The sequence below is a fragment of the Impatiens glandulifera genome, chromosome 7 (genome assembly GCF_907164915.1).
Source record: "Impatiens glandulifera chromosome 7, dImpGla2.1, whole genome shotgun sequence".
In the NCBI taxonomy this organism is placed as follows: domain Eukaryota; kingdom Viridiplantae; phylum Streptophyta; class Magnoliopsida; order Ericales; family Balsaminaceae; genus Impatiens; species Impatiens glandulifera.
In genome coordinates, this window is record NC_061868.1 from 46,062,958 (window position 1) to 46,077,251 (window position 14,294).

The window sequence follows — 14,294 nt, forward strand, 5'->3', positions numbered from 1 at the left end:
ATATTTTAAAAAGATTTGGTTTATTTATTATTTAATTATATAGTTTTGTTAATGAGGGTGTGGGGGTGGGTCCATCATTCTTTTTTTATATGTTTTGTTATTATATTTTATATTAAATTTGAAATATAATTTATTTAAAATAATTAAATCAATTTATATTCATACCTCAATTGTTTGTTAGGTTTATTTGGAGTTATTTATTATTAAAATTATACTAAACAATGTTTTAATTTAATTATTGTTAACTTATTATATATTTATAAATAAATAAAAAATATTTTATTAATTTAACGGAATTAAAACATTAAAATAAAATCACATTTTATATAACATTAAAAATGTTTAAAATCACAATTGTCTTGTCCGTAGAGGAGTCTTAATTTATTAGTCTAATGGCTTGTTTGGTTTTGAGTTATTTATAAATGAAAAATGATAAAGAGCAGTATTATCATTTCTTTATTTAAATAATTTTTAAAAAATTAAATATTATTGCACTCTTACTTTAATCAAATTATTCAATTTATTGATGAAAATACTAAAATAACTTTTATTAAAAATAATTATTTTTATTTTATTTATATATATCAAACAACTTTAAGTCTTAAATAAATAAACTTATTTTATTAAGATCATCACTAATCATTATTTTTTCTTTATCCCTTTAGATTATTCAAATAATCTTTAAGGTTCGGATTGTCGTGTCGAAGCTGTGATTAATTTTGATATATATGAGAATAAATGGATATTTGAGCCGAATTATGAGTTGACCCGCCCATAAAATTTTTATCGTAATATTTTTTTCACAATTTTTTATATTATTATTCGTGCAAATGTACGGAATACATGCTAATTAAGATAAACTTCATTAACATAAAAATATTTTTAAATTATATATTTTGCCATTATATTAATTTTAGAGGGAAATTCATTTTTTTCTAAATTATTTACTTAAACATGATAATTGAATAAATTAGGAAAATAAAATTAAAAGAGAATATATGATCGAATATATACTACATTCTTTATGATGATGTAAGCTATATAAATTAAAAATCATTAAATCAAGTTACTTGAATTGTTCTAACTTCTACATTAAATAAACAAACATTCTTTCACTAAATGATCTTTGAGTCAACTCTCAACTTAGTTTATATCTGATTTATATTATTTTATCTTTGTATCCTTTTATTTTATTTTAATTTAATTATTATTTAAATGAAACTAAAGTAAGAGGTTAAGATAATTATATGTTTAATAATAAATATAACTTACTAAAAAAAATTAAGTCACATAAATAATTCTCATCGTGTCTTAAGTTTGAAGTAGTCATAACTAAAAAATGGTACTAGCTTCCACCTTTTAAAAAAATATATTTGAATATAATATAAATCTTTTATAAATTATAACATATTAAAATAGTTTATTGTCAATAATATTATTTAAAAGATGAAAGGTCATGTTAAATTCTTACTAATATTTTAGATTAAAATTAAACTAGTTTTTTTATTTGACCCTAACAATAAAAATAAAAATAAAAAACAATGTGCGTCATAATTTAGGAAATTGATGATGTCATCCACATCAATTTATCTTGGAATAAATTTCATCCTCAAAATATTATCGCATGCACATTGTTTACCCTAAACTTTATTTTTACAATATTTGACCCTTTAAACTTCCTACATCCTAAATATTTTGCTACAACTTTAGCAAAATTCTAAATATTTGATTGAATTTTAACCTGTTTTAACAAAAGCAAATCCCCTAAATTTGCACATTAAGAATGTTTTGAATTACCTAACATAAGATAATAAGAGAATAAGAGAAGTGCATATTACTAAGAACCAAGAAGATACAGATTTGTTCAAAAGCTAGCAGAATCTACCAATCAAAACAAACATAGCTATTAATGTATGGAAATAACAAACTTACAAAATAAGCTGTTTGATGTTGTTTTGTGATCTCCAATACCTACATCATTTTACAAAATTCTACCTATTTAACCCATATATTGAAAATATCACCATCTTTCTATTACAGTTAGAGTCTGTCTGTCTGTCTTGCTTGGAAGCCCTTTTTCACAACCCCGCCTAACCGGTCCCTCTAATTCCAAAGTTCACGCTGAAAAATAAACAATACCCGTTATTAATTGCAACTTTTATTTGACGAAATTTCAAGAGTAACTCCACCTTCATTTTTCACATTTCCAATTTCACCCTTCATTTCTGATCGGTTTTGTACAATCTCATATGCCCTTCTTACTTTGCCTATCTTCTTTAACCCAGCATCGCATTTTCTGCAAAACCACTTCCCATTTGGAATTCTATCCAGTGGAGGTTCCATGCAGTAGATGTGATACGCATTATCACAGGCATCACATAAAATGATCTTATCGTCGTCTTTGTCAACAAGACAAATCGAACAAAGACAAGATGGGCAGTACCAACATGGACCATGTGTACTCAACTGCTTACCTGTCAAACACCTGACATGGTAATACTTATGTGGACAATAGACATGGCCACATACCTTCATATCTCGGTTATTTTCCACTTTCCCTCTACAGATGGAGCAGCAATACAGATTCTCGTCAGATTTGAGGCCATCATCTGGATCGTTTGAATTGTCACTAACCACATTGTCTCCAGCATTCAGTCTATCGCACACTACACAATTGTGATGGGGTGATTGAATACTGCCTGTGGTGCACTTCAAACAGTACCAATTTCTTGCGGGAATTTCTGTAACAGCAGGCTCAATGCAAGAGACGTGGTATGTTTCCTCGCAAGAATCACACACCAAGCAATCTTTTCCATCTGCATGTACTCCACACTTCCCACAAGCAAAAGGTTTAACAACGGATGCATCGTTTTGTTCCTCGGAGGGAACCTGTTTCGAATAACAGGTCAAACCAAAATTGGATTAATATCATGTAAGAAAGAAAATAAAAGAGATAGATTTAGGTTCTTGTTTGATGCAGGTTCTTTTTGTAATCCGTTTTATTTTTAAGAAAAAAAAAATTGTTTGATGAAAAAATGGGTTATTTCAGGTTAAGACTAAAATAGCCTTTGTAAGAGTATTTTAGTTGATGATTTGATAAATGAAGGGAAATCAAACAACGCCTAAGACTGCTACAAACCAATTACAGTCTGGGTTATTTAAATTTAATCTCAGATAACTTACAATCACATCATTCAAATATTCAACCAAAATACCTTCTATTTCTTTTTCTTTTCTAAAAAAAAGTATTATTTTCATTATATATTTATTATACCCCTAATGTCTATTTACCCATATAACTCCATTTTTCAATAATCTATACGGAACAAGGTTATTTTGAAATAACCTACTAGTTATCCATATAACCAAAGGTAGAACAAGGCCTACCTCATGTTTACCAATTTCGGGAACAGAGCCTGCCACCTGAGGAGATGATAAAAACATATTGATAAAGATCAATAGTGCTTCACAGGCAATGGTAGATAAACACACAATCTCATCCTTGTATAGAAATTAGAAGAAATCTTTTTTTTGTGCAGCAATTCAAAGCAAGGTGTCTTACATGTTCATGGCAAGCTGAATTAGATTTCACCAGAAGACTGTTGCCAAGAGAAACCATTTGGGTGCCAACTTTTTGAACCTTTGTCCACAACTACAAAAATCATGAAATTATTCAGACTTTACACATAACAGATCATCTACATATTGAAACTTAAACCATTTGTAGGTTCAATCTCATTATACACATGCAAAATAAAACCTAATTCAAATAATATTGCAGAAAAATCTCTCTTTCAGGAACCAACTTTTCAAGAAACTGTCAAAACATAAACGGATGCAACAAAACTATAAAATCTATAAAGATAACTTGTTTCATGCTAATTATTTCCTGTCTAGATGATCACCAAGTAAAAAATAATTAACCCATTTAAAGACAGTTTTTAGTTGTCTATTATTTGGTTTGAGTCTTGATTAAAACTCACATATGTCAAAAATTCAAACTCAAATTCAATAGTAAATGCAGCTTGAATCACTACTTTCTAATATGCTAAATATTAACAGCCTTATGGACCTACTTACTGAAGTTTCTGAAATAACCAACCATCTAAATAGCCTAGACATTAACGTGTTATTGTAACGTTAAACAATCTAAAATAGAGAAGAAGCCTGAGCATGTTAAACAATGACCCATATCTAAGATGTTCATATAGTTGACCTTCCTGTCATTACAAACCTAATTTACTTTTGTTACTTCTTACAGTGTCTAGGATTCCAAGTAACATATAACTAGAACATACTCAATGACCTAATATTAAACCAGGAAAAAGCTGAAATCACCATTTACATAATAATGTTCATATAATGGACCATTTAGTAGTCATGTGTGAGTGAAAGCAATGAAAATAATGCTCTATATCAAGGGCCCTTTGGATCAGATACGATGGGCTTAAATGCACCCTATCTTTTAAACTGGAAAAGAGTATCACCCACATTCATGATTCCACAGGGAAATTTGAGGGAACTAAAATTTGTAGATCACTATACAAAAGGGAGGGAGTAAGTAATTCAAGTAGTTGATCAACCTCTCCACATGTTATCCAGAAATTAGGTTATAGCTACACACACCAAGGAATAGAAGGCTGAAGAACATACCTGTTTAATATCAGAGTGAAAAAGCACAGGAGAAGTCTCATAAGTTCCGTTTTCCATCCTTGAGTTTATATTCTTGATATCAATAAATTCATCAACCCTCATTCCTGAGAAGTTCTCCATCAGAAGGCTGCATAACTGAGCAAACTTTTCCGACATAAGAATATCCACAAATGTTCGTTGACAGAGCTCAGTTATTGTACAGTCTGATTTAGAGGGCAGATGATTAGGCATTGCATCAACGTGTACTTCTCCAGCATTGTGCAACCCATTGATGGTCAGCGCAGTATGTGGCTGAGACTTATTTTCACCTCCATGAGAATGAACAGAATCCTGCTAACCAAGTGTTAAAACATGGAAGTCAAATAGAGGAAACAAAAGTAGAAAAGTGGTATCCAGTAGTTGACAAAAAGCATGTAAGCAACATATACACACCTAGTAGAAAAGTGGTTTCCCGCAGTTAATGGACAAAATGCATTCAAGTAACAAAACCTACCTTATCTGCAGTTCTGCAACTGCTCCCAGTATGCGATAGTACATTTTTGAGGCATCCATGTAAACTGCCTCCTGTCTCAGATATTGACTTGCACATTTGTTCCAAAACATCGTTTCTTGGGCATTTCAATTGATGACCATTATCTCCTTGTTCTTTTACCATCTACAAACCAAAAGAAGATAAAAAATGCAAATCATTTTAAGCCAAGAAAAATCAGAAGTGAGAACAAAGAGATTTTCCAAATCTTATCAAACATAAAAACTGGTTAACTTCTTGAAAGCCATGGGAGAAGAAAACGGTATCATCATCACTTATACAACATTCAAACTCACAAACCATGTTCAAAAATAAAAATTCATCCTTTTAAGTACCAAAAAAATTAAATCAGAAACTAATTTACTAATGCTTTATCCAGTTAAACACTCTCAATGAAAATCACAATAAATCTATTTCAGAGTAGTAATGATTGAGCAAAAAAATAATATTTCATCTAAGTAAAAGAAATGTGTCTATTCATCAAGAATTGAAAATTTTATAATTAAAAGGTTTAATAACCACTACCAACTCTTTCTAATCAATCATAAAAAAAAACTTATTTTTGATTCATTTGCATGTATCTAAATTTAGTAATATGAACTCATGAATGAGAAAGCAGCGGCACAATTCATAAATGTGTAGAACCAAATCAACCTTATCTTGATAATTTGAAGAACGATAAGTTAAAAGCTTCCCCTCCTGCAGCAATTCAATCTTGGGACTAAGTAAACTGTTATGTTTCCTCCTCTTGTATGTTCTAAGACATTCCCTCGATGATTCAGCTGAATAATTCCCATTACCCAAAACACCATTTTTGACACCAGCATCAATTCCATTCAGTCCACAACCAACCCCTCCAACGTCAACAACAGAGTCGCATGTCTTTCTCTCCTCATCAGCCATCATATGCGCTCTGATAATAAAACCCTAAATATCAAACCTTACAAACACTAAATTAGGGCTCAACTTAAACCAAACCATACAAGAAGACAAATAATCATCTGTAATGTCACATAACCATACTACTCATTTCAAACTAAAAACTAGCGGAGAAAACTGTAAGGTAGTTCAATAATCAAGAACAAGATAAATGGAAATTCAAGAACAGAAAAAACCCTTTCTTTTTACTAGTACCACTTTACATATATGTGATTATATGCAGAGAAATGATAGGTCTTACCCGACTGGGGAGAACGAGAGAGCAAAATGCGAAAGCCCTAGAAATGGAAGAAGGAAGATACTCCCCACTCTCTACTGAACGCAGGCCGGTTAAAGATTCTATTTTTCAAATTAGTGAGGGAGTTTCACTTTTAGCTGGTTTTCCGTCCAATATGTCCTTTCAACTTCTTCCTTTCTTTTCTTTTCTTTTATTTTTTTACTTTATATTATTTTTACTAAACCACAAATCAAAATTATAATCTACCCACAGTTTTTTAATTAAAATTGTTCTGTTTGAAAGAGTTTTTTTTTTTTAATCGAGAAATTTGACTAGATGACCCTAAACCCCTATAAAGACCCTCAACGCGTCAGGGAGTAAATTTAATTGTGCAAATGACCACTTTAAAATATTATGACGAAATTACCTTTGTCGCGTAACGCGAAAAGCATGATCGTCTCGCGAAGGAAAAGTCGGTGAAAAGTCCAGAAAGATCGTGCCCTTCGCGTGACGATCCTTCGAAAATATTTTGGACTTTTCACAGGTTTTTTCTTAATGAGACGATCTTGCCTCTCGCATTACACGACGGAGTAATTTCGTCAAAATATGTTGAAGTGGTCATTTGCGCAATTTAATTTACCAGCACATTTAAAGCTATTTTTATGATCATTTTGTCAAATTTCCCGTTTAATCAGTAGTAGATAATATTTGTGTTATCATTCCCAAATTTCATGACGATTTTACACTAATATATTTATTTATTCTTCATATAAAAATACAAATATTTTTTTTTCATAATAATATAAATTTTAAAACAAACATATCATAATTCACAATTCACAACCATATATATAATTACTAAGTATCATTCTTATTTTAGTTTTAGATAAATAGAAAAAAATGGTTATTTTACAAATATATTAAATTGGAGTTAAAAAATATGGTTTAAACTATAAAATTAATAAAATATATAAAATATAATTTTTTTAATATTAATTTAAATAAAATTATATTATAAACATTATTTTATTTTAAAAATTATACAATTTCAATTCTAACTCCATATTTTAATGATCATTATTAGTCCTTCTATGAGATAAACTATGATAGTAAAACATATATTTATTAGGTTCATAAAAAAGTAATATCATTTTGGAAAAATATTACATGTATTTTAAACAAAATATTAAAAGTTAAAATTAAAATATAATAAAAATAAATAAATAATATTTTAGTCTTGATTTTTTATTTTAAAAATAAAAATAAAATTTATGTGATATACATAAACTGTAAACCTTATATATTTAAGAGAAATAATTTAAGAGAAGAAATGGGTAAAGAAATTATATATCGTGATTGATGGTATTTTATTTCAAAAAATTAATAAATCTTTTTCTCTTCTAAACCTTTATTCTTTTTTCTACAGATATTACACTAACTCTCTTAAAATTACTCATTTTATATATAAAGATAAATAATATATAAAGCACCCATTTATAGTTTTCTTGTATTTTTTTTAGATATATTTTATCTTTTTGTCAAATTAGATAACTGTGGTATAAATGTGATGTATATATCCTTTCATATATATATATATGGAGTGATTGAAAGAAATTGAGAGATAATATGAAAAAATAATGTGTCATTATATTATTGGTTAAAAAAAATATAATAATAGAGTAGAAAGATCTTTTGTTATTTTTTTAGGCAATTGGATTATACAATGTTATTCTCTCTCATAATATTTTTTTTAGAAAAATGATTGGGAGAGGAAATTTGAAGAAGAGAATTGGGGAGAAAATGATGTGGCGCAATTTGATTAGCCAAAAAAATAACAAAATTTTAACTATTTAGAAGAATCAAATATTTGTTTAAGATAAAACTATTTATAAAAATCACAATTAAAAGTAAAAAAAATAAAATTGAAAATGAGATTGAATTTGATAAGATAAAAATTATTTGGTAAAAAGATTTGACAATTTTTTATTCAGTTTGAAATATTTACATTGAACTCTATTCAAAGGGAAATTTGAGGAGATGACCTACTAATAAGGTGAATTACCATTTGTGTGGTCACTAATTTAAATAGCGCTGGTAACTCCCTTTTTTTTTTCTGACGAAAATGTCCCTATTGCGTCACGCATCCTCAGGTTGCGTGACGCAATTTAAATTTTTTTTTTTTAAAAAAATTTTAATTATGAAATATTTTGGACGAAAATGCCCCAGTTGCGTCACGCAACCACGAGACGAAAAAAAAAATTTGAAAAAAAAAAAAAAAATCCGGTTGCGTCACGCAACTGGAGTTACGTTACGCAAGGTTACAATTGTCATTGAAAAAAAGAAGGTCACCAACACTATTTAAATTAGTTACCCACACAAAGGTAATTCACCCTATCAATAGGTTATAGGATCAAATTTTCCCTATTCAAACACCTTTTCCAAAAGCATGAGTAGTTCTGATTTATCTTTACTATATATATTATTTTATTTGTATGTCAGAATATTTACTTTTTTATTTGTATGTCATGATATTTACTTAAAAATATTTGGATTAATTATAAGAATTCACTTTAATTAAAATATTATTTTGAATCACAATCTTTACACATCAAATTATTTATATTTTTATTTTGATAATTATAGATAAAAGAAATTATTTAGCTTACAATTAAAGCAAAATATTTACCACTTTCCAATGAAATCGTAACGTGGTAAATCAAATAAGTTGTGAATTTAATATTTAATTTTATATATAAAAAAGTAAAAATATTATATATTTTAATTAATTATTTAAATGATTAAATGAAAAAAACAGTCACAATAATAATTAATTTAATTAGAATAAATATAAATAATAAATCTAAAAATAAGGTCATATTATTATTTTCTAGATCTGTAATTTTGTAGGGTTTGGTCTGTGAAGCTTGCACAAGGAAGAATGCGAAATGTGCGTCGGCGACCGCTCAATCCATCTGATTTTCCGACGTTTGGATCGGACTTGGAGAGTAGAAGGGTGCAGTGCCTGTCATGCACGGACCGTTACTTTGCCAAAGATGCTGGTACTTGCCGTGATTGCTACGATGAAGCGAGCGAGACAGAACAGGAGCTCAAACGCGAGATCAACGATCTTAAGGCCAAGTTAGGGTTCCTCCAAGTCTGGTCCTCATCTGATTCGTCGTCCTCTTCCACCCACCTATATCCGGAACGCTCCTCGTTCTGCTTCACTGACGTCGTTTTGGTCGCGGCATCGGAGGTCTATCCAATCCCGATCTATGCTCATAAGGCCGTCTTGGTGAGCTTTTTTGTATTCACCAATTGAATTATTTGAACTAGTTTGCTTCAAGATTGTACTTTTAGCTGGTAGTAACTCTTAATACTAACAGGGGCTTTCTCTAATTCTTCATCTGAACAATTTTGACTCGAATTTTAACTAGGGTTCATAATTTATTGATCTATTCCAGTATCCAGCTTTCCTACACACACTAAAAAACTGAATATGAGTTGCAGTGGAGAATTTAAACTATTTGCAACCCTCTCACAAAGGAAAGGAGATCTTACAAAATCAGGCCAAAGTTAATTTGTTCCATTTTCAGATATATTGCCCAAATCCTATTTCCTTTTATATTATACTTTATGAAAGTCTTTTTGGAACTTGCAGTTATATAGGTCTAGAAATGAATGGCACCAACATGAATTTGAAGAGATAGTGTTTTTATTTCTTAAATAATTTGTTTAGATTAAGTTTTACTCCCATGCTTCACCAAATCATGCCTTTTGAACAATCTCAAACAGTGTTATCACTTCTAAACAAGCCCATGAATTCCAATACTATGTTTATATCTTGGAGTGGGGTTTCGATGATAAGATGTAGAAATTGAACTAAGTTTCTGACAGTCATTGACTAAGTCTGTTTGGGATGCTTACAGTATTGGGGATGGAGAAATTGAACCATAGACTTGAAAAATGAGCAACTGAAAGGCTCAACTAGGGAGTAAGGTTTATTTGTAAGATAGAACATCCCAAGTAGTGGTCTAGTTGTCTATGCATCTCACCTTGGGATTTAGGCTAAAATGTAATTAGATGATGAGCTTCACCAGTTTTCTCTTTGGGATAGTATATATTTTTTCTTAGAATTCAAATTAAACAACATGAATCCCGTTTTACATCCCAAATCCTGCCGAATACACATAATCATATACATAAAAAACTGAGACCTCTTGCTCTCTAACCAAATCAAATAATGTGATTCCTGATGCTTCTTTGCTTTGAAAAGGGTTTCCAGAGTACCAAAACTTAAAGCTGCAACTTTCTATGTCAAATCCACAGCTAAATAATTGTTTTGGTTACAATATGGCCAGTAATGCTTATACTAGTAGAAATATTATAGTATTTTCTTGTTTTATTTGGTTGAAATATTTATGTCTTCTAAGACTAGTGGTGTGGCAAGGCAAGGGATTTTCAGCACCAGAAAGGTGCTTAAAGACAAAGGTGTAAGTTAGGTAAGAATCGAGGGTAAACAGTCTTGTGATGTGCATTATCCTAAGGAGGACAAGGTGATGAAGCAATGATTATTTGTTATTGAGACTCCTCTTTAGTTTTTATCATCCGATTTATTGGCTTTGGTCTATTTTGCATTGTGAATTATTATAGCAATCCATTGTGCACAATTTGTTTGCTAGTCCTTTGGGTTTAAATGATTTATTGCTTTTATATTAGGATTCATAATTGGTTCATTAGCTGAATTCTTTGTTTCAATGACAACAGGTAAGTCGTTCACCAGTTTTTAGAGCGATGCTCAAAAACGAGATGGCGGAGAGCTTAAGTGGGACAATAAAGATAAGTGATGTGTCGCATAATGTTCTGGAGGTATTTGTGAATTATCTGTACACTGCTAATGCTGAACTTGATGAGCAAATGGCCTGTGACCTTCTTATAATGGCCGAAAAATATGAAGTAAAGCATATGAAGGATTCTTGTGAGAATTTCATACTTTCTCGATTGAATTGGGACAACTCGCTTTCTAGCCTTGTCTTCGCCCACCAGCATAACGCAAAGGGGTTGTTTGATGCAGCATTGTTGGTCATTGTTGATAACATTGACAAGCTAAATAAGAAAGATGAGTATATGGAGCTAGTCGAGAAGGAGCCAATGCTGGTCGTGGAAATCTTTGAAGCTTATCTCTCAAATCAGAAGAATACTGCTCAATCCAAATCAGGCCTACAATTGATCATGTAATAATAATAATTCTCTTTTCCCATTACTTTTTACTATGCTTATTTCCTTCGGATTAGTATACATTACTTTGTGTGTTTTTTTTTTCCCAAAAAATAGTCATGAAGGTTTGAACCAGGTGAAGTAAACATTGCTATTTTTATTGATTAAAGTTTGCATTAATAGAATTCCTTTAACATTAAAAATAGACTTATTCATTTGTTCGATTTAAAAATTGCCAATGAAGTTTTGTATACAATTCTAGATATATTTGGTATGAATAGAATTATTTAAGGATATAGATATGTTTGGTATGAATAGAATTATTTAAGGTTCTTGATATGTTTGGTATGAATAGAATTATTAAGACGTGGTTGGTTCGAGTTTGAGATGGGCAAAATTAATTAAAATTTAATGAAATTCTTATAGAGGATATGAAAGTATGTTTGTTAACAAAAAGATACATGTTTGATGGAAGTCAAACTAGAAAAAATTCGATTAAAGACAAAAATAATGATTGAAGCTTCAAGTTGAATATGAAGAAAGTTCAAAGGATCAGGAAAAATTCAGGAGATTGGTTGATATATCTTAGTTTTTCCTAGACCCAATATTGCTTGTAGTGTTCTAGAACTTATTTAGCGTATGTATAATCCTTCGATTGTGCACTTTCAAACTGCCTTGTATGTTATTAAATATCCGAAAGGATCTCTATCTCTTGGCTTATCTTGTTCGCATAATAATCTCTATTTCTTGGCTTATCTTGTTCGTATAATAATCTCTATCTCTTGGCGTATCTTGTTCGCATAATATTGCCAAATCCATCCATACCTCTTGAGATGCAAATTGGGAGATATCTTTGGATAGCAGAAAATCACTGTTATTGAGCTAAGTACATTCTACACTTATCATTTATCTTTTATTTTACTTTTTGAAAGGAAAAAAAATAAAAAACACAACTTACATTTATAAATCTTATCATAGTTTGAGTCTCTATTTAAAACATTGTCTTTTGTTTAAGGACCAATTTAATATTTGTATGAGATAGACGAGAAAACGACGCTTTCAGAGTACTCTGACCTCTCAACAACTTTGGAAGGAGATTAAAGCAAGATATGAAGGTAACAACGGTCCTACTGAATATAAACTCGAAGAAAGACATTCAAACCGTCCAACAACTCAATATCGATTAGAAAAATACGACTCCAAGATTAGGCTATATGGGATGAACTGCTGCATTTAGCACCACATTGTAAGTGTTCCTGCGATAAGACAGAAATGGAAACCTGTGTTGGTTGTAAACTGGAAAGAGAAGTTCATCAAGGTTATGAGAAAATATCTTGCTCCTGTTCTTGACGGGGCTGGATGAATCACATGAAACCTCAGGGATCAAATCTTGGTCATGTATCCACTGCCATCAGTCTATAAGACCTCCACTACGTTCTTGAACGTGGAGAAAAAGAGAACCATATTTGCAACAGAATGATCACCATTCAACTATGTATGTAAATGACAATGCTAATGGAGGTTCAAAGAGACTCAGAGCAGGAGTAGGAAGACAGAACAATGTAGAGGACACTAAACTGTACAAAAACACTGTATGCACACACTGTCGTTTGATGGGTCACATTAAAGAGCAGTTCAAGATATTGGGATACCCAGAATGGTGGAGAAACAGCAAGAAGAAAGCTGGAATGAAGACGGGGTGTATGCTGCAAATACACCATCTTAATGATGATGATGGAATTGCAGAAATTTCATAAGGGGAATACAAAGCTTTCAAGAATTTCATGAAGACAGTCATGGAAAGCAAAGTCAATGGTGCAGGGAGCTCCAAAGGTAAAGGAATTGACTTCACAGCAGGTATCTTCTAATTGTCACTCTTTTAATGTTTTTATACTAAATATGGGCATGAATTAATGGAAGGATATGTGGCTGATAGATTCAGGAGCTAATAGCCACATATGCAATGGTATAATTTCTTTGACACAAATTAGGAAAATCAATATCAGAGAATTCTATACTTAGCAGGTAGACTAACAAATTTCTGAAATAAGACATCGTTAAATGAAAATTTGATTCTAAAAGATGTTTTACTTGCACAAGATTTCAAATATAATCTTATACCAGTTACAAAATTGGTTAAAGATGATAAACTGAAACTTGTTTCCTTGAAAATGGTTGTGCATTCCAGGCCCTTGTACAATTGAACTTGGAAGGAGAATAGGAGATTTGTTTTTCTTTCCTGAAAAAAATGTGTTGATCAGACTACTGAAAATTCTTTTTCTTTTCTTGAATGTAATAAAGTGCTCCTCAGTATTGGTGACCCATTTAAATAAAGTTATTAGTATCATTTACCCAAATTTGAGTAATAAAATGTCTCACTGTGAAACATGTCTAATTGCAAAGTCTCACCGATTACCTTCTCAAATAGTATTTCTTTTTTTGTAAAGGAATTTTGATCTCATTCATATTGATCTTTGAGGTCCTTGTAGAGAAGAATCGTTCACAAATATTTCTTACATATTCACAATTGTTGTTGATTTTTTTAGATGTACTTGGACTTTTCTCCTCGTTGATAATACAACTGTGTTTAACAAAATTAAAATTGTCAATATGGAGAAAACATCAAAACAATTAGAAGTGACAATGAAACTTAATTTGTCAATTCTAAATATTTTGAATTTCGAACAAATGGATATCATACAAAAAAAGACGTGTGCATACACCCCACAACAAAACGGGGTT

The 14,294-nt window shown here is 30.5% G+C and overlaps 2 protein-coding genes across 7 annotated transcripts; one reads left to right on the forward strand and one right to left on the reverse strand.

The window, feature by feature from the left end:
• Positions 1 to 1,812: 1,812 nt before the first annotated feature.
• On the reverse strand, positions 1,813 to 6,503 carry LOC124944719 (PHD finger protein EHD3-like). 4 transcript variants are annotated; one of them, XM_047485055.1, is made up of 8 exons: positions 6,363 to 6,503; positions 5,837 to 6,095; positions 5,147 to 5,308; positions 4,654 to 4,986; positions 3,563 to 3,652; positions 3,388 to 3,423; positions 2,190 to 2,889; positions 1,813 to 2,121 (listed from the first exon to the last, which is right to left on the reverse strand). In XM_047485055.1, exons 2-8 carry the CDS (start codon positions 6,086 to 6,088, stop codon positions 2,117 to 2,119), a joined length of 1,578 nt encoding a protein of 525 aa, XP_047341011.1. In that variant the 5' UTR covers positions 6,089 to 6,095; positions 6,363 to 6,503; the 3' UTR covers positions 1,813 to 2,116. The 4 variants fall into 4 exon arrangements, with proteins under 4 accessions (XP_047341011.1, XP_047341009.1, XP_047341010.1 ...); XM_047485053.1 differs by having other exon boundaries at positions 5,837 to 6,109; positions 6,363 to 6,487; XM_047485054.1 differs by having other exon boundaries at positions 5,837 to 6,122; positions 6,363 to 6,449.
• Positions 6,504 to 9,237: 2,734 nt separating this feature from the next.
• Positions 9,238 to 13,862, forward strand: LOC124944720 (BTB/POZ domain-containing protein At4g08455). Of its 3 annotated transcripts, XR_007099958.1 has the most exons (4): positions 9,238 to 9,630; positions 11,103 to 11,569; positions 12,595 to 13,409; positions 13,741 to 13,862. XR_007099958.1 is itself a non-coding variant. In XM_047485058.1 (3 exons), exons 1-3 carry the CDS (start codon positions 9,277 to 9,279, stop codon positions 12,587 to 12,589), a joined length of 843 nt encoding a protein of 280 aa, XP_047341014.1. In that variant the 5' UTR covers positions 9,238 to 9,276; the 3' UTR covers positions 12,590 to 13,862. The 3 variants fall into 3 exon arrangements, 2 of the variants coding, with proteins under 2 accessions (XP_047341014.1, XP_047341013.1); XM_047485058.1 differs by having other exon boundaries at positions 12,568 to 13,862; XM_047485057.1 differs by having other exon boundaries at positions 12,595 to 13,862.
• Positions 13,863 to 14,294: the final 432 nt, after the last annotated feature.

What these genes read in the sequence shown, in the direction of transcription:
- LOC124944719 (XM_047485055.1), bottom strand. Translation starts at nt 6,088, where the DNA reads ATGATGGCTGATGAGGAGAGAAAGACATGCGACTCTGTTGTTGACGTT. An exon ending in CTTCAAATTATCAAGATAAG is followed by an intron (nt 5,309 to 5,836) that starts GTTGATTTGGTT and finishes TTTGGTTTGTAG; the next exon opens with ATGGTAAAAGAACAAGGAGA. An exon ending in GTTGCAGAACTGCAGATAAG is followed by an intron (nt 4,987 to 5,146) that starts GTAGGTTTTGTT and finishes ACACTTGGTTAG; the next exon opens with CAGGATTCTGTTCATTCTCA.
- LOC124944720 (XM_047485057.1), top strand. Translation starts at nt 9,277, where the DNA reads ATGCGAAATGTGCGTCGGCGACCGCTCAATCCATCTGATTTTCCGACG. An exon ending in ATGCTCATAAGGCCGTCTTG is followed by an intron (nt 9,631 to 11,102) that starts GTGAGCTTTTTT and finishes CAATGACAACAG; the next exon opens with GTAAGTCGTTCACCAGTTTT. An exon ending in TCAGGCCTACAATTGATCAT is followed by an intron (nt 11,570 to 12,594) that starts GTAATAATAATA and finishes TGTATGAGATAG; the next exon opens with ACGAGAAAACGACGCTTTCA.